At 47.0% G+C, this 25,384-nt stretch overlaps 1 protein-coding gene across 6 annotated transcripts in view; it reads right to left on the bottom strand.

Annotated features, from left to right (window-relative positions):
- The window catches only part of slc12a7b (solute carrier family 12 member 7b), a 69,054-nt gene that overhangs the window by 4,150 nt on the left and 39,520 nt on the right, over positions 1-25,384 (bottom strand). For 3 of the 6 annotated variants that reach the window (XM_035413640.1, XM_035413642.1, XM_035413643.1), the window contains exons 3-25: positions 25,184-25,315; positions 22,975-23,121; positions 21,481-21,535; positions 20,928-21,058; positions 19,527-19,768; positions 18,624-18,835; positions 16,926-17,093; positions 16,408-16,506; positions 16,046-16,103; positions 15,320-15,494; positions 15,110-15,228; positions 14,789-14,887; positions 13,175-13,294; positions 11,914-12,018; positions 10,022-10,190; positions 8,251-8,446; positions 7,088-7,257; positions 6,361-6,492; positions 6,057-6,164; positions 4,476-4,592; positions 3,699-3,868; positions 2,331-2,345; positions 589-722 (exon numbers count right to left, since the gene is read on the bottom strand). In XM_035413640.1, coding sequence (XP_035269531.1) covers positions 589-722; positions 2,331-2,345; positions 3,699-3,868; positions 4,476-4,592; positions 6,057-6,164; positions 6,361-6,492; positions 7,088-7,257; positions 8,251-8,446; positions 10,022-10,190; positions 11,914-12,018; positions 13,175-13,294; positions 14,789-14,887; positions 15,110-15,228; positions 15,320-15,494; positions 16,046-16,103; positions 16,408-16,506; positions 16,926-17,093; positions 18,624-18,835; positions 19,527-19,768; positions 20,928-21,058; positions 21,481-21,535; positions 22,975-23,121; positions 25,184-25,315 — 3,073 coding nt within the window. The remainder of the gene's footprint in view (positions 1-588; positions 723-2,330; positions 2,346-3,698; positions 3,869-4,475; positions 4,593-6,056; positions 6,165-6,360; positions 6,493-7,087; positions 7,258-8,250; positions 8,447-10,021; positions 10,191-11,913; positions 12,019-13,174; positions 13,295-14,788; positions 14,888-15,109; positions 15,229-15,319; positions 15,495-16,045; positions 16,104-16,407; positions 16,507-16,925; positions 17,094-18,623; positions 18,836-19,526; positions 19,769-20,927; positions 21,059-21,480; positions 21,536-22,974; positions 23,122-25,183; positions 25,316-25,384) is intronic. The other 3 variants (XM_035413641.1, XM_035413644.1, XM_035413645.1) reach the window with 3 other exon arrangements.

The raw sequence follows: 25,384 nt of genomic DNA, 5'->3' as shown, positions 1-25,384 counted from the left end.
CAAGAGTGGCTGTTATTATTACTGGGACCAGATCCTGTCCTGTCCTGTCCTCTCCAAGGTTCGTCACATTGCATTCTTTCTATCCAGGCACAAAAGTACATATATGGCCACCCATGATAGTGGGGTTCCCTGGCATCCAGTTAGACCCCTAATGCTAGGCAGAACAACCATATTTTAACAAACGGGCCAATTCTCATGTATAATAATATTCTCGCCCCACCTCATTGTGATAAAAAAGTGGGTTCCTGATTGGCTCCTTTAATTGTCAATCACATATACATCCTATTGTTATAGTAATTGGTTTGGGGGGAAAATATCAGCCAAGTCATTTAAGGTTTGACATTAACAATAAAACTATGGTGGGAATGCTTTTAAAAATATTCAGCTTGCAAACATGTGATCTTAATATTAAAGTAATGGAAGGCTAGCTAACTATAAATGTAGCCACTGAAAGAAATTACCTGTATTGCAAATGCTATAGTTGGCTAACTACCAGGCCAGGTTATGTCAGCCAGTCAGAGGCTAGCTAACTACAAAAAAGTTAATACAGTTATACAGTTAATTATACAGTAGTGTGTGAAAGGATACAGTTCTCATCGCCACCCTTGTGCTTGGGCGGTCCTGGCATGTTGAGCAGGACCAGGTGAGCTCCCTGTGACTTGTTGACCACCGCCTCGTTCAGCCGGACCGCGGTGTGCATCCGCCGCACGTTCGACTGGTTTCTGCGACAGAGAGCGGCGGCGAGGAGCAGCGTCAGAGGAGCCCGGCTGAACCCGCCCTGTCTGCCACGCCCACCCGAGCTTGACTGTGGTGGTGATGGCGGGGTTAGAACAGTGAGACCTGGCACAGGGGCACGCGGTTTTTGGGCTAGCTCTTGGTCACAGAAGAGTGCCCCCTGCTGTCCCGGCGTGTCCCTGCAAGGCCACTGTTCCTTCCCGCCCCCACCAGCAACACGGCTCTCCCCTTCACCAAGACTGGTGAACTAGCCCCACCGAAGAACAACTGGCTTTGTCACTGCACAATGGTTTACAGCACAGGCTTCAAAACACGATGACATGTTTATTCAGATTCTGTAGAGAAAGTAGAACTTTAACCAAACTAATAAATAATGACTGTTGCAGCTCAGTGCTGTGAAAAATTAGAACAGTGACAAGAAAAATGAAGGCTGACATGTGAAGGCCACCTTCCTCTGCAAAGGAGGCCCAGGTGACGCATTATGACACGCTATGACACGTTATGACGCATTATGATGCGCTATGGCGCATTATGACGCATTATGACAGCGAGGCTATGGGCTCCGCAGCTCGAAGCGCAGCTCTTCTGAGCGCAAAGCAGGGGGTCAAATGTTACTGTTATGCAGCGTTGTGGTTATTCCTGTTAATGGGTCAGTCATGTGCCATGCTCCGTCAAAGCCGCCTCGGAGTTAAAACAGGAAGAGAGCTTTTGTTTGGTAAGACATAGGCAGGCAAAGCTTGGACAGAGATGCTCGTCTTTCATGAAAATATAAAGCTGTGGTTCTATTATCAACAGTTTGGTGATTTCTTAAGTAGTTCAATGACCCTTAATTGTGTAATTGGAGATATCAGTTGAATTGAGACCTGCAATCTAAAATGGATACAACGAGGGATTTATGTGTCAAGGGTAATTTCAAAGCAGACACGAACAGTAACATTGTATGGATATTAAAATTCATTCAAAATGAGGAATGAATTGTTCGCTTGGAGGGTGAGATGTTCATCACTGTTTACAGAATTAGAACATGTAAAACCAGAGCTTATTAAAAACTTGCGCTTTCCATCCATGTGTGGTGTATGGCCAAGTCTTCTGGCTGAAATAATTAGTGGAGCGTCAACTACGGGAACACTGTTTGAATCCCAGCATCCGATCCTTTACAACAATCTTTCAACCGAGAGGGAGAATTACAAGTGAGTGACGAGCACCATGCACATGAGCGAAGAGTCCTGACGAGTATGTCCATGCTACGCAGCATCTGTGTACCGCTTCATGGACAAACCTCATGACCTCTCTATGGAAAGTGCAAGTTATTCTGCTTCACACGTGCTAAATAAATGATGACATCACATGCAGGTAAAATTAGAAGGCTCCTTCCAGCTCGCGGGACACACTGTAACTAGGGGGCGGAGGGTGGGGGGTGGGGGTGGGGTGGGTGCGAGAATCCGGGGTATTCCCGCGTCCCCCTTCACTCTTTCCCGACCCGCCACCCGCCTAGCACACAGTGCCCCAGCAAGCTGAAGGATCTGTGGGATGAGACACGGTACGGGACTCTACCATCACACGCACAGCCTAGGGCAAAGAGAAATGTGACTTACAGACTCTCCCACTCTCTAGAAGGAGGAAAACAGGACAAGACAAAACGACAAGAACAGGCTTAGACGCTTTCTCAGAACTGCCAAAGCTTCTCATCAACACATGCAAAACACTCCACAATAGCTCATCGCTGATTTTCCCTAATCACGGAATTATGCTATTGCTGCTTTATCTGTATTGGTCAGTATGGCCACAGTGCCAAACCAGCTACTGTTCTTTTCCACCTTCTACACGCTTTGAGTTTTTCCCTCTTTCATGTGCGAAGTTAAATAAGAGAGCCTGTTTCGTACAGTGTTCACTCACTGCACAGGGAGACCGTAACAGCAGCACAGTAAACACAGACTAAGGCATAGCAGAGTCAATTTGTAGTTGGTCTGTAAGTCCATGCAGTAAAATTCAGATGTGGAATTAGTCAAACGCATCGCACTGTGACAGCACGGCTGAACATACCCACATGTAACAGTGTTAATACAGCCTCCAACGCTCTGGCAGCCATGTACAACAGGCTTGTGCATGGTTTCTTTGCATGCAACCTCTTGCACCGTTTTGAAGAGCCTAACTGCGTCACGTTCCTTGCAGTCTTATTTTCATGTGTTATGCAGGTTTGAATAGCATTATTTTAAATCATTCATTAGAAGGGCCATTTTATGGTTATGCAAAAACAATGCGGGGGTCTGGGTAGGGGTCACATGATCGTTGCAGAGGAGGATGCACAGGATGCCTGCACCTCTCTGGATTCGTAATTGCGCGACAAGCTGCACTGGTGTCTCACAAGCAATGACTGGCTGTTCGGTGAATAGAGGCGGGGCTTCTCGTAAAAATGACTTGTAAGCACAAACGATGCGGAACCATAATTTTCCAGCCCGTTCGACCGTGTTGGACACCCCGGAACCACACTGTTTTCACAAAACCGTAAAATGGCCTGAAGAAGAAAGGAACCTTACATCTCTCCATACATCTCAAACCAGGCCTTTTCAGATCAAAGTGGCTTGCCTCCCAGAACTTACAGGAGATACGAAGCGTCTTGTACTGAAAACTACTGCAGAACAGTGCAAATATCTACGGCAGGGCCCATGCAATTCCATACATGTGCACCAAACAAGTGCCCGTTTTCACTGCATGTCCTCTCATCACATTCTCTGGGGACGATAATCAATACAGCAAAATGTCCAGTGTTAAATAAACTGCTACAGAGTACATACGGTCCCTATTGGACTCATTCGTACTGTTAGAGTTGAATTAACACTGGGCATTTTGCTGCGTGAGACTCTACAGTTTCTTTGGTAGTCTATGGTAGTCTTTGGTAGCCGCTTCCTCTGTGGTCTGGAGAATGGGCCCGGGCCTGGGCGGAGAGCCTGGGGAAGACTTACGGCTTCATGTTGAAGATGTCACGCACGGCCATGTTGGCGTCGCGGTTGCGGTTCCTCTCGGTGATCAGCTTCTCCTTGGTCCACGTCATGTGGACCCGGTCTGGGGTGGCGTCGCCCTTGTCGTTGAGAGCCGCGTGGGATGCCGTGTTCCTGTCGTGGACCAGCTGGGCCTGGCGGGCGACGGAGGTCACAGTGAGATCACGGGGGGATAGGTGGGCGTAGTCACAGTACCAAGTGAAGCATACAAAAATCACACATTCAGATGAAATGGACGATGTTTCAATGTTTCACAACATGCAGAGTAGACACTAATTCTACACCTACTATTATGATTAATGATACTAGTGAAATTATTTATAAGGCAAGCACCGAAGCACCAAGAAACAGAGAAAGGTAAGTCCCCAACCAAGAAGCAGACTCCCACAGGAGGAGCACTTATTCCAGAAGCCCATCAGTGACACATGCAGAATGAAGTGACCGTACTGGAGTGGTGGGGTCATGACAACCGCAGGCCCACAACGCTTCTAACACGGAGAAGATAAACTGAGGAGTCCACTTCTCCTCAGTAAATTTGATCAGACTTTCTCTTGTGAAATAATTTTAAGAGGTGGAGAGATGTCCTCTCATGTTCCTATCAATGTGGGCCTGGGTAACTGTGGCTCTCTAAGTGTCATACAGGGTTTTGGGGGTTTGGGGAGGGGGCGGTCGCCATGGCGGTGGTCTCGAAGGGACAGTTGCCGGGGAGGGGGGGGGGGTGATTGGGGGGGACTGTGCTACCTCGTCCTGCTTGCCATCGTCCGGCTGGACGCCTTGCTGGCTGTTGCCCGGGGCGTTGGCTCCGCCCTGGTTCTTCCGGCGGATGGAGCTGCGGGACTCGTCGGTGATGCTCTGAATCTGAGCCGCGCGCGGCCGGTGGTCAGCGGTGAGACAGGAGAGGCCACACGTCACACAGCGGCAGCACCGGACGCACCCTGACACTCACCAGCCAGCTCAAATCCCCTCTCTGAGACTCCTTGTGGAATCTGCTCCGCTGTTCCACACAAAATAACTAAATTGTCTCGTTTACAGTTTGGACCAGTGGTTGCCAACCCTGCTCCTGGAGATCTACAGTCCTGTTATTTTTAATTTCAACCCTAATTTGGCACACCCGACTACTAATAAGCAGCTCCATGAGATCTCCAGTTGTTGAGCGAAACCCTACATGGAAGTAGAACTCCAGGAACAGGGTTAGGAAGCACTTCCTTGGACACTTTGTGGTCATTAGCTTTTAGCTGGTCTGCTCAACCTAGCAATACAATTTTTCCATGGGTTTTATGGTTTGCCGGACTAAGGAGGTGTAATGTGTCTAAGCACACATGTTGGCAGACCGCATTTCAGTTGGGATTGCGGTACCTCTGTTGGCTCTAGCATGATATTTCAGCTGTGTAAAAGATGTCGACAATAAAGACAGAATGTAGGGGAACACAGACAGGGCTTTACTGTGCTTGGCTTTTGGACTTAATCCTAAAAGATTCTAGGATCCCCTTTCAGAGGATATCCAAAAAAGAGAAAAGAATAAGGGCATGTGTTCCCCAAGTCACTCAATTCTGAACGCCTGTGTTTTTCTAAATTCAGCAAGCCAAGCGCACAAATGCGAGTGCAGGCCAACAACGTCACATTCAGGTCAGTGTTCATGCTGAATCTGACATTAGGCAAAAAAGAGAACATTCTAATAATGTCTTCACTGTACATCCAGAGGCTGAGGAGGGCATGCTACTGCAAAACAGCAATCGATAGCGTAACTGGTCACACACAGCAGCCATGACACAAATATCATGGGTTCCCTAACCTAACCCAACTGGTCATCTCCACATTCCTGACATCCAAATTCTGTCCCTGAAACAGAAGCTCCAGTTTTGCATGATTAGTTCTGCATGCTCACAGACAATTGTCCTTGAGCACCCTTCTTCATGAATGTCCAGAAATGGGAAAATACCAATGAGAAACTCCTGTTGTTAAAACCTACCTGCTTGAATGAGGAATTACAGAAGTCAGAAGGAATATGAAGCTGACCATTTGGTTGCCTTTGAAAATCTGCGATGACGCAATCCAATTGCTCTTTACCAGGGCTATTCAACTCCAGGTCCTGTGGGCCACAGTGTCCTCCAGGTATTTGCTCCAACTGTGCACTACACCACCTGATTTCACTAATGAGCTTACGTCCTGAACCAATAAGGTAGTGAAATCATGTGGTTGGAGCAAATGCCAGCAGACACCATGGCCCACAGGACCTGGAGTTGAGTTGTGCTGCTCTTTATCGTAAAGGCCCTGCGCAAACTCTGCCCCGCAGACAGGGGGCGATGCGCAGCCACGACTTACCTCTCTCTCCCGCTCTGTTCTGGACAGCTGCATCTGCTTCAGCATCTGAGAGCGCTGCTCCATCACCAGGGTCTTCTCATAGGTGAAGGCCGAGATGTCGCTGTCGTGCTGATTGGTGAGAAAACATGTGGTCACCAAGAGGGTTCATCAGCCATACACAGATTGGAACAGAGAGTAAGTACGCACTTTAAAAATGGTACCATTCCAGGTATTTGCAATAGGCCAGCGCAGGTACGGTAACATTAGCAGTGACATTAGCAGCCTCCAGGGCTTCAGTGTCAGACCCTGCAGATGAGCTCTTTACCATTTCCACCACCTCCACTTCGGCGTCCAGCCGGAGGTGGTAGAGGAACATCTGCAGGTCCTTCTTCATCTGGATGCTGTTGTCGTCCATCTGAGCCACGGTGAAGATGCGCATCTTACACTTCCTCCACACCTGGGGGGAGGGGAGAGAGGGCGGGGCAGGGGGAGGGTGTCAGAGGGAAAGAGACAGAGGTAAATGGGAAGAAGTGTGTCATAATCATAAAAAGAATGGCAACAAAATCTCACTTAATGCAAACGTATTATTGAAATAAATTAGGCATTTTGTTCACATTTGCCCCACAAAGCACACTGCCTATTATAGGCTACTAGTGTACAAGTGAAGAAAGAATATTTATAGCCCAGTCCAATCAGACTACAGCATTGTATCTATCAAATTCTGAAAAAACTGAGAACTAAAACGGGGCAGATGAGAAGGGGTGTGCAGGCGGCAGAGTGTTATGTTGCCTCGGTGCGGTTGCCCAACGCCTAGCCTGTGTACTGTGTTGTGTACTGTGCTGTAGCCTGTGTACTGTGTTGTGTACTGTGCTGCAGCCTGGGTACTGTGTTGTGTACTGTGCTGCAGCCTGTGTGCTGTGTTGTGTGCTGTGCTGCAGCCTGTGTGCTGTGTTGTGTGCTGTGCTGCAGCCTGTGTACTATGCTGTGTACTGTGCTGCAGCCTGTGTACTATGCTGTGTACTGTGCTGCAGCCTGTGCGCTGCGCTCTGTACCTTGTGCTGCCGGAGCAGGAAGGGCAGCAGCATCAGCAGGCCCCCGTCGTGTACGATCCACCACACGTCGATGGTGCCCTCGCTCAGCCGGTCCTGATTGGCCGGGAAGGAGTCGATGTTCTTGGCCACCAGCAGGGCCTGGTGGGCCGATGTGGTTTCCCTCACCGTCTCTGTGTGACGAGGGGACAGCGGTCACGGAAACGACACCCGGCTCTACACGTTCCCTCTCCTGTCATTCTCAGACCTCTTAAGCCAGGATCAAAAATCCCGTCTTTACATCGTAACAAAAACGAACAACCCTGGAAAGCTGTGAGGTTGGCTATATGGAGCAGTTACATACAGCTAGACTTGCGAGGGCTTTTTACATGCTATGCCTATCAAAACTACCTTTACCGTTAATTTTTAAATATTCAACATTTTCCCCCAAAAACAAATACAGTAAACTCCTGCATAACCAACTCAATAGAACCAGAAGGGAGTTTGATAAATGAAAGCTCAGATAAACTGGAAGAAATTAAAATAAGCATTGCTGCTAATGCCATTTCAAAATGCTAATATGATATAAATGAATAGGCAACAGATGCAACAGGGGCTGTCTCATTACTGCACAGTTACAGTTAATGATGTGAATTAGTACAGTACTTTTGGAGATGGGTCACATTGGGATTCTGGAATGAGAAAGATTAATCAATCCTTATTTGACAGTATGTCATAATCACTCACATATGAAAGAGGGTGGTCCCGTGGTCCTAGCTTGCATCATTGTATCAGTGAACTGTACTGGCGTAAAATTAGGCACTTCCCCAGGCGGTTCATCTCAAGCAGACATCGACACTGATGTTTATAGAGGGCGTCGGATAATCCGGCAGGCTGTTTATGCGGGAGGCGGTTATGTGGGAGTTTACTGTGATTATCAGGTGAATTGCTAAATATCTGCCAGGGAGGTACCTGCCAAGCTGACTCGTGGCCACGCCGACCGTATCGCTTTCACCCGTTTTGTCTGAGCGTGGCTGCCGGCCAGCACCGCTCCTGTCCGTCATTAATCAGCGGCTGTTAACCACGCCTTTAACACGACGGGTGAAAGTGATCGGGAGCATTACAGGCCTCTCCCGTTACTGACTGCACCACGGGGAAAGGTGTAGGGGGCGGAGGCGGACTCGCACCGACAAAGCTCTTCCAGCTGGCCGAGTCCTCCACCTGTTTCCAGTTGCTGGGCCAGGCCATGAGGACGGCGTTGTGCTTCATGCCCCCGAGCCCCGCCGACTGTATGAGGTGGGAGCAGCCGTCCCGCAGGTTGGAGGACACCACCACGTGGCAGAAGCCCTTGGTCCTCTCTGCGGCCATGGAGGACTTAATGTTCTGCACAAAACAGGGAAGAGAAACTTACAGACCAATGGCATCATTTCAGCCTGTTCCACTACTCTCCAATTCAATGAGGTCTGAAAAGACCAAAGGCATCATTTCAGCCTGTTCCACTACTCTCCAATTCAATGAGGTCTGAAAAGACCAAAGGCATCATTTCAGCCTGTTCCACCACTCTCCAATTCAATGAGGTCTGAGAAGACCAAAGGCATCATTTCAGGAACATTCCAATACTCCTCAACGCAATGAGGTTTAAACCCGGAGCCTGGGACACGCTTCTACAAACCCCTGCATTTAACCGCCCCCTCGCAAGACACCGGTGACTTTTTCTCAATGACCTCTTTGAAGGTCACAACAAGCCTACGATTACAGAATACGCCGCTGAAGCCGGTTCCAGTTTGAGACAGATTTGAACCATGTTGGACGGATTTAAATTCATACCAATTTAGGAGGAAACCATATTTTACAAAATCCCTCCTGCGGTATGTGTTGAAGGATCTTTCTCCCTTAAGGTACAGGTGTCTAATCTTATCCGAAAAGGGCCAGTGTGAGTGCAGGTTTTTGTTTTAGCCCAGCACTATGACACCTGAATCACAAATGAACAAATCGTGGTCTTCAATCAAGACCTTGGTAAGTGGAATCAGGTATTATTGTGCCGTGTTAAAACAAGCACCTGCCCCCAAAACTTGTACTTTTTGGACACCCCTGCACTGGGGTATACATATATTACCTATTTGCATACTCAAAACATTTGAATGCACTCAAGGTGGTGAATGACCATACGCTAAATTCTCCACCACTTGTCAACAAACACTGTCTGAACGGGTTTCGTATCCGTCGAGATAACCGAGATATCCCTCCCCCAAGATGCACATAACTGCACGAGTGTGCTCTGCATCAAGTGCTTCAGGGGGAGCTGGCAACATTCAACCAGCAAACCGTCTTTCCTCAGAAACCAACAAAGAACACTGGAACTCTACAGAAATGAACAGGGGAGAACACATGGAAAGCTGGAAAAATGAAAAGAAGATCTTTATGGATTTATCTGGATCTTATCTTACATTCAATTTGTTTCACAGATGTTTTCTTTTAAACTTGATTTTGTTGGCGCGCACAGTAGGCCTATAATCGTCAGGCATGGTGAAAGGTTTATAATCTTAAAACAACTTGTTCAGATTGGTCAAAGCCAAACATATTTCAAAGATACTTAATTTAATTTAAATTGCACTCTTCAAGATATGAAATTAAAATTAAGCTGCCCAGCTTCTTTGTTTAAAATGTCTCCCCTCATTCCCTTTGTTCTAAAATGGGCTTTTTTCTCAACGCTGCCAGCAGGGGGCTCTATTCTCTAAGGATAGAGCGTCTTCTTGTGCGGGGCTATGTGGACTATTACTGTGCAGTATGAACATACTAGGAAAATCAGAGCTGCCTATCTGATTGATTTACTACCGAGTTGGGGCTATTATAAATCCACCAGGCGCAGACGAACGGCTCGCTCTCGCCCTTGGCTCGCCCTCGCCCTCGCTCTCGCGTCAGGGAGAGGCGGTCGAGCGGCCGCGTGGCCTCCCTCACCTGCTCGGCCTTCTTGGACTCGGCCTCCTTGGTCATGTAGGTGCCCTCCAGCACGGAGCCCACGATGGTCAGGCCCTTGCCGGCCTTCAGCTGGGTGGTCAGGGACAGCAGCCGCGGGTGCTTCACCCCCAGCTCCGCGTCCAGGTTGAGCAGCACCAGCAGCTGCGGCCTGCAGGGGGAGACAAAGCCCTGAGTACAGGACCCACCAGCCCGCAAAATCACACCAACGAGATCACCCAAATCCGCCACTGGCCCTTACATAACCACACTGCGCATTAAAGTGTCAATCCTTCATTTTTTCATTTAAAAAAAGAAGGCATATTTGATAACCTTTTCATGATGCCATTTTTGTAGCGATATCAATAAAATTTGTTTGTTCTGTGATTGCTCCTCTATATGCTCTATATACTCTTTACCACTGGTGGTGTCAGCTAAGACATGCACAGGAACTAGCACACTAAATGCCAAAGCGCATAAAAAACAAAAAGTGTCTTTAAAATTGGATTTGAAACGTTGCTCAATATTACAGTGTCATTGTGATGACATTGTTGGTTGTCTCTCGGGAGTGTTCTTTCTCCAAAATAGGCTACCACTGAATAATCTTCTAAGAATACTAAGCACTTCATGTGCTCCAAGTAATATATTCGTTTTGAATGGAACTCGGGTATTTGGAGTGTGAAAACACACTTTTTTTGATCGCAAGTCACCACTGATGTCACCAAATCCACCAAAACTGAAAAAAATGAAGGATAGCCGCTTTAAGGAAGTGCTGGATAATAACTGATCTACGCTGGGCCTGTAGAACAGCAGGAGCACAAAAAAAAACACAACTCGTGAGAAGGGTTAAGCACTGGGCCAAATTATCGGGGGTCCCCTCTGGGATAAAATGCATATTTGAGAGCGTGAGGGGTGGGCTGCAAAAATAGACGGTTACACCCTGCAGACAGGAAACATCTGGTGTCAAATTACAGTCCACGTGAAGCCGGTCCCAGACCAGGGGCCGTTTCAAGCGGATGAGCCAGCTCTGTGTCAGGCTGCCAGGCGTGCGGTGTGGAAAACAGACCCCAGCCTGTGGGCGAACCTTATCAGAGGAGAGTACAGACCGTTCCCTGCACGCGAGCAGGCGTCGCCTTGGCAGCGCCGCCGCAAAATTCCAAAATTCCAGAAATGGAATGGGGGACAAATAAAAAAAAAAAAAAACTGCGTTACCCTTCAGAGACTTATAGGTAATCTCTCTTGCCTCTCACATTTATAATGGAGCTTTGGGGATCAAAATAGAAATGAAAGCAAATACATGTTCAGACACAGACTGTGAGCAATAACGTAATCCAACTCTGAGAGACAGACAAACGGAGCAGGCTGGCAGGCAGGCAGGCAGGCAGGCAGGCAGGTTGGCTGGGCTTGAGGTGAACTACCCCCTTAAGAAGCTTAAAACAGTGGAAATGTGATGAAAAAGAGGCGGATTTGCTGCCCGAGACCCCAGATGGCACAGCAGTGTGGATTTCAATGGGATCGGCTTGCCTGCGGTTTGGTGAAGTGAGGAGAGACAAAATAACAGCAACCTGGAAGGCCCATTTATAAACTGCCGATGGGCCACATCCTTCAGCAAAATGGCTTTTTTTCTGCGTCAGTGAATAATAAAAGAGGATTCGTGACAACAAAATGGAGCTGAACGGCCTACGCTTCCCTCCAAACGTCACTGTCTCTAACCGAGAGCAACGTTAGTGCGGCCTTTCTCTAAGTTCTGAATGCGAGCGCAGGCAAGGAGCGGGTGGGCGTCTGTTTGTGTGCTCCTGTTTGGCAGTGCTCAGGGACGAGGCGTGTGGACATTTCGGTTTGGGGGCAACGAGGCGCGCTTTTCAGGGTCGCGCGGCACGTTCCCACGGCCTCACCTCCAGTTCTTGGTGTGGGGCGGGGCTTCCTCCAGCCGGTTGAGGGCGTAGCGGGCGGCGTTGAGTGACAGGCCGCGGATCCCGTCGCCCCACTCCTTCTCTGCCCTGGAGACGGAGAGAACAGGCCCGGCCTCAGGAGACGGAGAACAGAGAGACCAGACAGACAGGACAGACAGAGCGGAGCGGGAAGCGTCTCGCACGCAAACTGAGCTTCAAAAAGCAAATGGCAGCTCTGAGGACAAGTGCAGGATGGCCTGAGAATCAGGCTCTCCTTATGCCAGCGCTCTAAAGGTCAGTCTGGAGAACAATCTGGAAATGTCTCAGCGCAAATCCAATTCTATTGAAGGATACGTTTCAAAATTAGATCTGTTTCTGTCACCACTTTGGAAAGGTAGTGCATGAGACATTGTCATGACATTTTGGTGGAATACTGTAGCTGCAAGCAGGGGGAAGACCACTAAATATATTTACAGCACTGGTTTTTCAGTGAGTGGTTCACATTTTATAGCCTGACTATTTCAATTATTTGAAAGTATTTAATTAATCTAACAACAGACTCCCAAATGTAATTAATTCCCAGACAGTGCAACCAGACAGTGTGGGCATGCTGGACAATTTATTGAAGAAAACAGAAGTGAGATTGCAAATAAATCTTTGATTTAACGTTCAGATCAGATCAGACTCCCAACCACGTTTACCCATTTTTATTTTCCCCATGGGAGAATAAACATACTCAATCCAAGAAGTGCATATGTGCATAGAGATGCACGCTCACACACACATAAACATCTTTGGAACAGATGCCTCTTCCACGACAAGTAAATCAGTATTGATGCCACTGCAGACTGAGTGTGCAGTAATACAGAAACTGATGCTCGCAGCCGGGAAACCCACTTGCTGATAGTGTGGTCCAGTGATAAATGCGTTTTCAAATCCTAATCCTATGACTGGTGCAGGGTGAACACTGTGTAAAGAGCCATTTACAGAGGGGTCTTAGCCGGAGGTGTTTTTATGACGTGAAGTGGCGTTCCGTTTAATTTCTTTAACCCTGAAAGAAGCTTATCGGTTTCCTGTGGCTTATCCGTTTCCTGTGGCTTATCTCATAGCAAGACTCACAGTAAAGGGAAGGATGGGTTTGTTGGGAAACATTTGGAATAGCTTCCCTCCCATTTCTTTGCACTTTTCCAGTTCATCTGGTGCGTATAGGTGGACAGGGAGATTGGTTGACTGCAGTGATTTTAAAACATTCTGCCATTCTTACCCTCTGTATTCAATATACTTGTAGATGCATCCAGCGATTAGCATGGCTATCAGAGCGTAGTACCAGGAGGAGATGAACATCAGGGAGAGACACAAACTCATCCCCAGGAAAGACAGGGCCCTGAGGAAACAAGCAGAGACAGACATATCAGCCAATTAAAGTGCAGCACACAACAATGGGACAGAACTCTACATTTTAAAGGCATACTATGTAGGAGTTTTACCTTGAAAATATAAACTAACCATGCTCGGTCATATCTATGATGTGCTGGCAATCTCTGCCTTTGCACACAGTTGCCGAATCGGTGATCCTCAGCCTATAATACTTCTTATAAAGTATGTTCGGGACATATCTGGGCGTGACACTCTTTCCTGTGTGCAGACGGGTGGGTGTGGCTACAGAGCCTGTGGGGCGGGATCAGGTTTCAGGGGAGCGTGTGTAGCTACAGTAGCCTGTTACTGCAATGGCAGAGGTGAAGTAGCACAAGTACAGCGAAACAAAGCCGACAGGGCTAGTTCACTTTGGAATCACATTTCCTCAATGGCGACAGCTATCAAAATACAAAAAAATTAAAGTAAAAACGGTACAAGAACAGATACAAAGTATAAAAACGGAGGCGAGCAGGCAGGGTTGAGGACAGATGAGGAGTCTTTTTTTGATTGTGAACACAGAACCACAGCAAGGCAAACAATCTTGCATAGCATACCTTTCAGCACTATAGATCACCACGAAACAAAACTCACCAAACACAACAGACCACCAGGAGATCATAGTATGTTTGCAGCCTGGATGCACACATGCTGATAGTGTGGTCCGAAGACAAATGCATTTTCGAATCCTAATCCCATGCCTGATGCAGGTTGTAGAACATTGTGTAAAGAGCCATTTAAGGCTCATAAAACTCTATAGGTCACCAGGAGCACAGAAGGGAATCAAAAAGCACTACAGACCACCATAATGTGACCAGAACAAAAAGTGCCAGAGACCACCTGAGAACAGATTTGCACAGAATTACAGAGACACACAGAATCAGACAAAAAAAAACGAAGCGGGCAGCCACATCTTCACAACGTGATGCGCTTATGCCACAAATGTTTTTGCAGAGCCATCGTGGTCCGGCATAGCAAACAGCCGACCCCCCGCTACCTTCTAAATCGGTTTCAGACGGATCTGTGTGAAAAGCAGGGCTCCCTCCTGGGTGAAGCACGGCGAGAGAAGGGAACAGCACAGCCCACGTACGGCCTGGGCCAGCGGAGTTCTGCGCTCTTAATCAGTGGGGGAGGAGGCCACGGCCCCCGGAGCGCAGCAGGGGCCCCGTTTACCTGCTGATTCAGAGCTACAGCTCATTATCCAGCAGCAGCGCACCGAGTGACTGTCACTGAGCGCCAGGCCCCCTGTGACAGCGTTTCTCCAGGGCAACAGTGCTCACAGGGGACGGCTTGTACTCAACAATTCATTACTGGGAGGCTATGGCGGGGAGGGCTGGCGAGGGTTAGCGATATTAGCGATGAGGCTGGTGATTACCATGGCCATGTATGGGTTTATTGCTGCTGCTGAGTTTAGTGGGAGAACAGCTTCAGATATCAGGGGATGCGTAAGAGGGGTGGGGCTCACCAGTGGTAGAACTTGAATCGGGGCCTCCAGTTGGGGGTGCGAAGCAGAGTCTGGACCGCGCATGCCAGGTTCACAAACAGGTAGCACATCAGGAAGAACCTGCAGAGAGGAGAACACGCAATACACACATCAAAACTGGAGAGGGAAAGAGAAAACGAGAGGGCACAGAAAAAAAGGACTGAAAATGAAGATGGCTGACTAGACCTCAGATCCAGACTGATGAGATAGAGAAGACCCCTAAACCTAATGTAAGACATTTAAGAGAGACACTGAAAGAGAGTGTAGGGAAGAGACAGAAAAGGAGGGGGGGTTTACACTCACATGGACAGAATGGGGGCCACAGCGTCCAGAGAGGCGATGAGGATCCCGATCTCACAGATGCCGGCCGTCAGCAGCAGGGCCCAGGTGGGCTCCCCGTTGGCTTTGCCGTGACCGAACACCTGTGGAATGGACCAATCAGTAACGCGCATTCTTTTCCCAGCAAAAAACAATGTGCTTTAGTGCCAAGCAGGGAGGGTAGGGCATGCCCACCTGCAGGAAGGGCACGATGCCGTCCCGCGCGATGGCCTGCAGCAGCCGGGGGGCGCCGGTGAGGCTCTGCAGCCCCGCCCCGCAGCAGGAGAAGAAGGAGCCGATGACGATGACCCAGGGGGACGGCCAGGACAACGTGCCAATCACCAGGTTTCCTTTCACCGAGTCTCCAAATCTGCAACATGCAAAAACACACACACACCACGAGAACCGCAGTGTCAAACACGGTTTACTGCGTGTCACTGCAGCCAGTCACCCTTCCTGCCTCTCTTCCTGTCCAACAGTGCTGTTGGGCCTGGCACTCCCAAACAACCCACATGACAGAGGGAGAGACTACGCACGAGAGATACACTACAGTTACACACAGCCCTTTCATGAATGTTTTATCATCACAGTTATGGAGGGGGTGGTGGACATGATTTGAGCTGTATTCTAGAGAAACCCCCAAATAGGCTATTTGAAAAAATTCTAATCTTTGCTTAAAATACTGAAAGAAGCCTGTGCAGGGTTTTACTTTTCAGGTCTGTGTGCTACAGAAATGGAAAAAAAATGTAAAATGAGTTTTACAAGGCTTAACTTAAAAATTTTTTTAAAAAATGACTCAGCACAATTTCACCCAAATACACCCCTAATGTTCTGTTGGAAACAACCATTTCCAGAGACTTTTCACACAAATGCTGAGCTCCGCAATTCTTTGCCATACAAATGCGGAAAAACGGTACTCACTTGTCTCTCAACACCACGCTCTCTATACAGGCACCAAAAAGCAAGACACTGGAAATATCTGCATTATGCAATTAAGAAAAACATCCCCCCGGGTCAAAAGAGGTGAAAAAAAGATTCACGTCCATGTTTCACAGCTGAGACTGATCAGGCACAGTCCGCAGTGTCATACTTTGAAACAATGCATTCTTTGTTAATGACAAAGCTATTCATCAAATTGAAAACATAAGTTTGAAAGTACTTGAGGGGTATCTACTACGCCCTCTTAAGCTAACTCGCATACTGTACATTCACACAACCGCCAGGGGTCTTCCTGAGACCAGTGGCAGGGTCCGCCGCCGTCACGGCAGCCCGCTGAAGGATACAGATGAAGGAGGTGGTTGCTATGGCCAGGATGGTCCCGATGGGAATGGATCTCTGGGCGTCTCTCAGGTCCCCTGAGCGGTTGGATCCAGCCATGATCCCTGAAACAAACATCAGGGGAGTCCGTTTCAGATACGGTGCTACACCGGCTGTGTGCGGTATGAATGAAGCATGTTGATGCAAACACGGGACAAAAAGCATTCAATAAACAATAAACAAGCCATAATAGGCGTACTGTTTGGGTTTGGTTTTTGCAGTGAAACTAAATGAAACAATTTCTCAGAAACTTTTCCTTTTTTTTTTTTTTTTTACAGGTAGTTAGCTACGGTCATCTTACTCTTTAAGCTGTTACTCAGAATGCCTACCCCTTCTGTATGAATTACACACCACAACGTATGTCAATTTCAGCCATGAAGTGTTTCAGAACCAAAAGGCAGAAATAAACCCTGCCGTTTTACATAATCACACAGCAAAACAGATCCGCATATACACAGGTATATGGCACAAGGCGTGTTCTCACCGGTCACAGAAGGAAAGTAGATTCCCACCAATAGGGTGAAGAAGGTGGCGATGTCATTGACGACGAAGGGCATGGAGACGTCATTGGAGCTGTCGGCTGCAGGCACGGAAGGATGGTTTTTCTTCTCCACCAGCATTCCGGCAGGCCCATAGTCACCCCACAGGTTATCTGTAAGACAGGACGACAGGGCTTTACTGGCTACTGCACAATACTGGGGAGACACACTATTTATGTACAACCCAGCAGGAAGACCAACGTTACTATGGTCACATGGACCATTGCTGTATGCACCATGTCAAATGTAAAAAGATTTACATAGGACATTAGGAAATTGTTTTATGATGGAAACCAAGGCATAAATCACAGCTCTAAACTAAAATGGAACTCTAAGAAAAGGAACTCATAAATTTAAAAACGCCACCTCAAAACCATGTTTAAAAAAAACAATGTCCCCCTGGGTTTTGGGGGCCACTTAGGCAACTACATGTATACAGACATAAAGCAGAAATTTGTTTTGAAAATAATATGAAGAGAAAGCACGGCGTTACACTTGCTTAACTGGCTTTGCGCAAAAGATGATGCTAAATATGGTAGTTGTCCTGCCAAAACAAGTATGTTTTCTTGCTGACTGGTTGGCAGGGACATTCAATGTATTGTATTACAGCTTAGCACGAAGGCTACATTTGCATAAAATCAAATTCCATTAGAATATTGTGTTCAGCTTTTTACAATTTTCGCGTGAGAAAATGCGCAGTTATCACTGCATAGAGCCAGTATACAAGTCACATTGTGTTAGGGTTCATCATGCTTTACCGATTTGGGGCAGTGCCTGGGGAGGGGACAAAGGGGGCGTGACCAACTTGAGGGAGGAGTTTTGTTTGGCATGCGTTCTGTGTGGGTGGCTCTTACGGTGGCAAAAACACACACACACAGTTCTTTTGTTTTGCTGAAACAGGTTTGGTAATTGGAATCAGCTGGAACTCCTCGGAGGCATTTCGGTATGTCCCCGATCGCATGGCACACAGTGTGTCACTTTCACAGCTGGATGGAGACAACAGCGTAACGAGTGAGAGCGTGACCCCGCAGCAGGTCGCGCCCCGGCGCAGCGCCGTTAGCGTGCGGTCCCGAGCGACAGCACGCCACCGCTCCGCACACCCGTTTTACCTGTGTGACCGCGGGTTGCAAAAACGCTCGCGTGTCCCTCAGTATTTTGACTCGCAAACCGCAGAGAAAACACTTCCGCCGCTGGCACAGCCCTTTGACGTGCAAACACGACACGAGATGCAGCGCAAGGCCTGCTGCCGCCCTCTGAGCGTCTGTGTGCCAACACCGCTTCACTGAGCACTACTCTAGATGAATTATGTCCAAGGCCTTTTCTGATCTGATCTGCCAGACGTACTTGTAGTTTTTATCTGCAGGAAACATTTTTAAGCTAGACGGCGACGTGCTGTTGCTTAGCCATTTCCGTAGTGATCTGTGACATGATCCAAAATGACAGGAACTTTCAGAAATCAGCAGAAGGAATTATTTGTGGTTGCGATTTTAACTAGTTAAAAGCTAGCTACATGGGAGCGAGCGATAAGACACATGAGGAAAGATCCGACGAACGTCAGTGAGACCTGTTAAGTGGCCCCAGTGGGTCTTTTTTAAGGGGGGGGGGGGGGGGTTTCGGGTGGCCCAGTCCCTAACACCTCTCACCGGAGATGACCCCACTCATCAGCCCCGGGATGCCCTGGATCTCGGTCACGTTGTTGGCTTTGAAGTACTCGTTGCAGGTGGCGTTGAGCTCAGGACCGTCGCAGAACAGGCGCCACAGCTCCGTGGTGACCGTCATGTTGTCCACCTCCTCCGTCTTGAGGCATTTGTCGAAGTTGTGGTTCTGCAGGGTGCGGTTGCCAAGGAGGCAGATCCTGTGGAGATCACAGTGTGGAACAGAACAAATGGGGGCTTAGGTGTCATCAGTTCATATTTTTAGCAAATGACTAAATTCATTAAATGTCAGTTTTACATTCATATTGTCTGTTAATTACTTGTTCCTGGTCTTCTGAGAGAATTTGTGAGGCCCTCTGCGTTTTAATTTTGGCAAAAAAGCACTGAAACTGAATAACAGTCACCCCTCCGTATGTGTATAATATGAGTGTATAACTGGTCAGAGGACAACGCTCCTCAAACAAGCGCTTACTAATGATTAACTTTAGCTCGGTACCACACAAAAAGCACAGACTAATGTTCAGTGGAACATTTTAATAAATCCTTTCACTGAGCTCTAATATGTATTTGACTAACACTCACTCGTTTAATCTGACCTGGTGAACTTCTTATTGAGAGTCTAATGAAAATGGATGAAAGATTACATAACGTTCAGATAAGAGCTAAAAGCACCCAGCTTAGCTCTGCTGCTTTTAGTGTGTGTAAGCCTGCGCGTCAGTGTGTGTATGAGCACACTGCAATTGTGCATGTGCACGTATGCATGTGTGCACTATGAGTGTGTCTGCGTCTACTCTTGTGTTCGTGGACTGCACCTGCCTGTGTATGTGTGTGAATGCACACCTGAGTGAGTTCACCGTATAAATGTGCGCACACTGAAGGGGCCTGACTCACGGGAAGTCGGGGGGTTCGAAGATGGTCTTGATGACGCCGGCGTAGATGGCTAGAATGGAGAGCACCACGCAGGCCAGGAACACCAAGGCCAGCTTGTTGACGTATTTGACCCCCACGAACACCACCACGGCCATGAAGGCCAGGCAGCAGGTGCCGTACACCCGCATGTTGTTCAGCATGGCCTCCGCCGCAAACTCCTTGTCCTCGGCCTTGAAGATGGCCGCGCTGGGCACTATGTAGGTCTGCGGACGCACAGGGAGAACAGGGCGTGAGTCTGGCGAGGGATGGTGTTTATTTGGGTGGGCTAAGACCATCCTTCAGAAGCCATTGCGTCTGATCAGATACAGGCTAGATAACTCGGCTTACTATGTGAACATCATTAAAAGATCACGGAACTTAACCCTTCTGTTGTCTCCTTACTGTGCATGCACCCCTTGTCCACAGGGTCAAAAATGACCCACCCTCACCAGACCACCTTTGATAAAGCCTCTTCACTGAATTTCAGTGACCCTAAATCTAAATTTTTCATGTAGAAACCTGTCACATGAATAAATTGGTGAATAATAACTACTGGTGAATTTTCCGTAAGAGATGTGTGCTGCTTAACTTAGCTGATTATGACTTCTGATTTCATAACTGAATAGTTAAATAAAGACTCATAAGACAGACTTTGGACCCTGGTGGGGTACCACTTTTATTAAAATATTAAAAAAGGGCTAATTTTAACCTTTTTAATGGTACGTACTGTCCAAATTTCATGCTGAAAAAAAAATACATTTCTGGGATAAAAATTAATTAATTACATTACAGGCATTTAGCAGACGCTCTTATCCAGAGCGACTTACACAACTTTGTTTTTTTTAAATTTTTTTTTTTATACATAGCACTTTACATTGTATCCATTTATACAGCTGGATATATACTGAAGCAATGCAGGTTAAGTACCTTGCTCAAGGGTACAACGGCAGTGTCCTTACCCGGGAATCGAACCTGCGACCTTTCGGTTACAAGCGCAGTTCCTTACCCACTGTGCCACACTCCGTCCACTCCATTAATTAATTAAAATTAATTAATTAATTTAATTTAATTTAATTTAATTAATTTTGGCTGCTGTTGACTCAGGACATGGTCATTTTTGACCTTGAGGACAACAGAAAAGTTAACAGATTCAAATGTAAGTCATTTCATATACCAGAGCCCCTATTTGCCAAACACACTTTGCAGCATTCTTGCTTGTAGTGCTTCGTAAGTGAACCGTGTCCCTGCTGCTTACAGAACACAGCTCAATGCATGTAACATATCCGGCCAGGCTTTCAGAGTGTTATTTTATATTTACGTAAACACACTGTATCCCTGAACTACAAAGCGGCAGGATTGTGGAGTCACCGGAGGAAGACTCACCAGAAGGATTTCGATAGTACCCAGTATATACATGGCTCCAGCGAACGTGGTGCCAAGGTAGAAGCACAGCCCCACGGCTCCACCAAACTCTGGACCCAACGACCTTGAGATCATGTAGTAAGACCCGCCAGCTGGGACATAGAGAGAAACACATTAGCTCTCGCACAAAATCTGCCAGAGCTCCAGGCACTTCATTACCTACTGCTGGGCCTTGAGTTAGAGACACTGCCCAATCGATCACTTCCTAGCGCATTAGCATCAAACTGTTTTTGCCACAAAGTTTCAGCAAAGGTACCTAAAAGAGCACTGACACCTATTTTGCAGAGATAAATCAGTATTTCAAAAACAACATAGCCATTAAAACTCAAACAATTAAACAGTTCTTTTGGAGTGGTTTTCCAACCAAATTAAGGATTTGCAGAAATCAGTATGCTGGGTTTAGCCCCAAAACAGAAAGCACGTGCTTCCATAGATAAGCAGTAATAAGATTTTTTTTTTTTTAATAAAAGTAATGTGGAAAAATTTAAAAAAATTTAAAAAAATGAAAGCTTACCTGGTACCACGCCATTTGTAGCAATGGCACTCATTGATATTGCAGTCAGCATTGTCTGTGAAATATAATGAAAGCTGTATCATTCAAATTACCCAGTTCCTAAACGGCCGCAAGCTAAAGATGCAAGCATTTACTCAGAAATACAGGCAGGTTTCTCACAATGGGAACCAAAAAGCACATTTAGCACTGCTAAATTAAACAGGGTTTTCAGGAAAGCCAGGGGCAGACAGTAATAACTCCTTTGCGTAAAAACAATGATCCATCCACAACATGTCATCCCAGTGTTTCAGGAAAAGAGCTAAATATTTCCGGGAAACTGGGAATGACTGCTTATATATTGCTGCCAGCGAGCTGCCCTCGAGTCAGCACGCTTTGAATTACTGCAGCAGAGCCAGCCTCCCGCGCCTCCCGGCCACTGCTGTACAGTACTGCAGGCAGGATCAGGACGATCTGGACTAAAGGAAATTGGATTAATTCTGACGAGCGCTTAGTGACTCTACGGTCTTAAGACGAAGAGAAGGTTGTACATCAGTCTCCCCTGGTCTTTAATGGATGGCCAGGAACCATCAATACTTGTCTAGATTTGTCAGATTAAGAATGTGTGAACGAGACTTAACAGGAATGACAGAAATGGGTGCTCCACACCCACCCTGGATTGCATCATTAAAAATATGAAGCATATTGTTCCCACTGACTTCTCCGAATTGATTTGCTCAACAAAAAAATCCTTCCTGTTAAGAACTCACGATGACGGTTCAGCTTCCGTCATCTGATCTGAGCACGGGGACAGCGAATGGATCGATACGTCTGTAGGAAACCGACCTCAGACAGCTTGGGGCCTTCCTGCTAAAAGTCATTCATTCTATTACAGTCATTAACTGCAAAATAGAATGGACACTGTTAAGAGCTCTCTTACATTAACCGCATTAACTACAGAGTTTTGTTCGCCCAAAAAAAAGTAGAACGCAACAGGAGTCGCTCGATCAAGAACAACGTGACAAGGATGCATGCTAAGGGTAGTGCTTGCGCTCTACGGTACGATATAAATAAGGCCTTGAGTCAAAGGCAAGGCACTTGAGCCCCGGAGATTACACGCATCAAGCTGCCAAGTGCAATCAAAGGAGTGAGTGCCGTCTAAGAAGCATTCCACATTTAGAACTGTGGATTAGCAACTGGGCAACTTTCACCACTTTCACACGCACACAGATCGACAGCAAGCACCCAGCAGGCCTGTGGCAGAGGAAGCTATCAGAGAGCACTCTGGGTAACAGGAATAATGTCAAAGGACGACCCAAGAGCTTTCAAGGCTAAATTGCAGATAGGATATGCAGAGGTGGTAATGCAATGGCACGTTGATTACACTGAGCAAGGTAGTGTAACTGGACAGCAGCTTTTCAACCTCAATATCTCCACCGTTTCAAAACCATCTCAATGCTATTTGCACTGGCCAGGTGTGGCAGCCAGGTGCGGTGGCCAGGTGTGGCGAGCACTTACGCAGGCGCAGCACATGAAGACGATGGCGAAGGACTCCATGATGCCGGCGGTGCCGACGATCCAGGTGAGACGCAGGAAGAGGATGACGCCCAGGATGTTCTGCAGGCAGGGCAGGTACACTCCGATGAAGGTGCCCATCTGCGGACTCTGTGGAGGCAGGGGAGGAAAAACCCATTCGGAACTTTCACATCACTACACAAATGAAAAATAAGAGAAACGTGGTCCAGTATTACAAGACCCATTTATTGTTTAATGGACTGTAAACACTTCAAACAAGGCACATTTTGTGTGAAGTGCCTATTTCAGAGGGACTTATAAAGAGAAGGTTCATGTGTCTCTAAGGTAGTTAAGCAAGGAGTTCTATCATCTGGGAGCCTGTACATAAAAATATCACCTAAACCACCTCTTTTCTCTAATCAAGTTTTGTAACACAAAAAGGCCTTTGAGATCCTGTGAAAAGCCCATACAACAACGGCTCAAGGGCCTGGCAAAAAAGTCTGTGTACAGCACACAGTACTTAAGATTGATGACATTATGATGACACAGGAGAAAATAATGGCTTTTACCGTTATCTGTAGCATCTAACTGCAAGGAAAGGAAGCATAGCAATAATCTTATACTTATTAGAGATAGCACTTTATAGAGCAGAGTGCAATGGCTTCAGTGCCTCGGTTTTCCTCATTAATTCTTTCAATTTATCACACTTGCACTCCCCCGTAATAAGGATTAATCTATCACCTTGATGTGAATGCTAAATAAATCATTATATAAGGCATGGAATTAATCCACACAATGGTAAAACACACAGTTCTTTTGAGAATTTAGAATGAAAAGCCCTTACAGCAAGACCAGACTGTAGGTGGAAGCAGGACCTATGTGCTGCTTTAAGCACAATCTAACAACAACCTCATCTGCAATAAGAATTTTCATGTGGAAAGACATTCCAGGTGCGCCCAATTTACCCAGCTTCTGGGAGAAGTGCGTCAATAGCCTCCACTTTTGAGAACAGTTCTGATGAAAATTCACACGAAGGCCGATTTCACAAAGCTCTGATACGGCTACTGCGCACCCCTTTGTTTCCGATTTTAGACGGCTGGGGGTGGATGCTTCGTTCGTTCAGAACATGGACCCTTCTTAAGCAGACAGGGCCTTACCGTGATGGAGGAAATTGGCAAGGGACCGACATGTCTTACTGTGGCCCTGTGCAGTAGCTTTTATTCTGCCCGGCAACAGCGGGGGTTTCATTTTCATTTCATTTCTCATTCATTTTATTAAAAAAAAAAAAAAAAAAAAACCAATGAAGAACAGAAAGTGCAAAAGAAGAACTATCCTCTAGAATTGGAATGAATGACACAATTCCCGCAACGTGTTGCCAAAGGCTGTGGCAGTCCACTGTCGGAAGAGTGCTCTTATGTTCTCTGAGAGGAACACTCAAAACAGGGCGGCAACCGTGGGAATGTTACAGTGCACATTTTGGCAGTGACCCCACATGGATGTGCCATTTGAAAAGGTTCTTCATCCCTCACATGGTTCTGCGTAAACAACTTATAATTTCCTGATACATTTTGAAAACATTTGCCACAGGCTAACCTGTAGAAGAGGCAGGCTTAATGTGTGTCTGATTTCTGTATTATCAGGATCAGAGTGCGGGGACTGAGACAGAATAAAAACTGTAGGGTGAGTGCACAGAGGCCCGTACTCAAAGCAAAGCAGGCGTACGTTTGCATGAGCACCAAAAGGCATATGGCGCGCAAATGTCTCCCAGTCAAAAATGGTTACACAATGTGCTTCTGGAGGTTTATCCCACACAACATTGTGTGGGTCATTTTTTTTCTCAAATTCACTGAGAGGGTCAGCAATATATTCATTGGTTAGATATCACAGGTTGGCTGAATACTCACTGGTTAGATATCATTGAGTGTAATGTTGATTTCAAGCAGCTCAACTGAAATGTAATGGGAAGTTGCTGGGTACATTTGAATTCAGAGTTGAACTACATTGAACCCTCAGGGCTGACCTACCAAATAAGCGTCCTGGTTCAAACCAGTTACACAATGTACCTTTGGAGATTTACCTCCCGGAGCATTGGCTGGGCGGTTTTATCAGGTTTTATCAGAGTATGGTGTCGTACTCATGTTGTTAGATTTCATGCAACGCGATGTCACAATTAAAATGCACTAAAGCGTGCATTTGAATTTTCAGCACCTACTTTGACCGTTTTCTTCTTTGGTCCTTCATCATCGTCATCCTCCTCGTGTTCAATAACGCCCTGGGTGAGGTTAGTGTAGTTGGCCAGCTTGTTGAGCAGTGACGAGACCATGGGGTTGCTGTCCATCTCTTCCTGTCAACAGAAGAGCCCATCGTACCCTTAAAACTGAGCGACCGCTCGCGTTCAAACGCGACCAGCCCG

This window comes from Anguilla anguilla, chromosome 4, assembly GCF_013347855.1.
Source record: "Anguilla anguilla isolate fAngAng1 chromosome 4, fAngAng1.pri, whole genome shotgun sequence".
Classification (NCBI taxonomy): Eukaryota; Metazoa; Chordata; class Actinopteri; order Anguilliformes; family Anguillidae; genus Anguilla; species Anguilla anguilla.
Note: the sequence above shows the minus strand (reverse complement) of the source record. Positions and strands in the feature narration are given on the sequence as shown.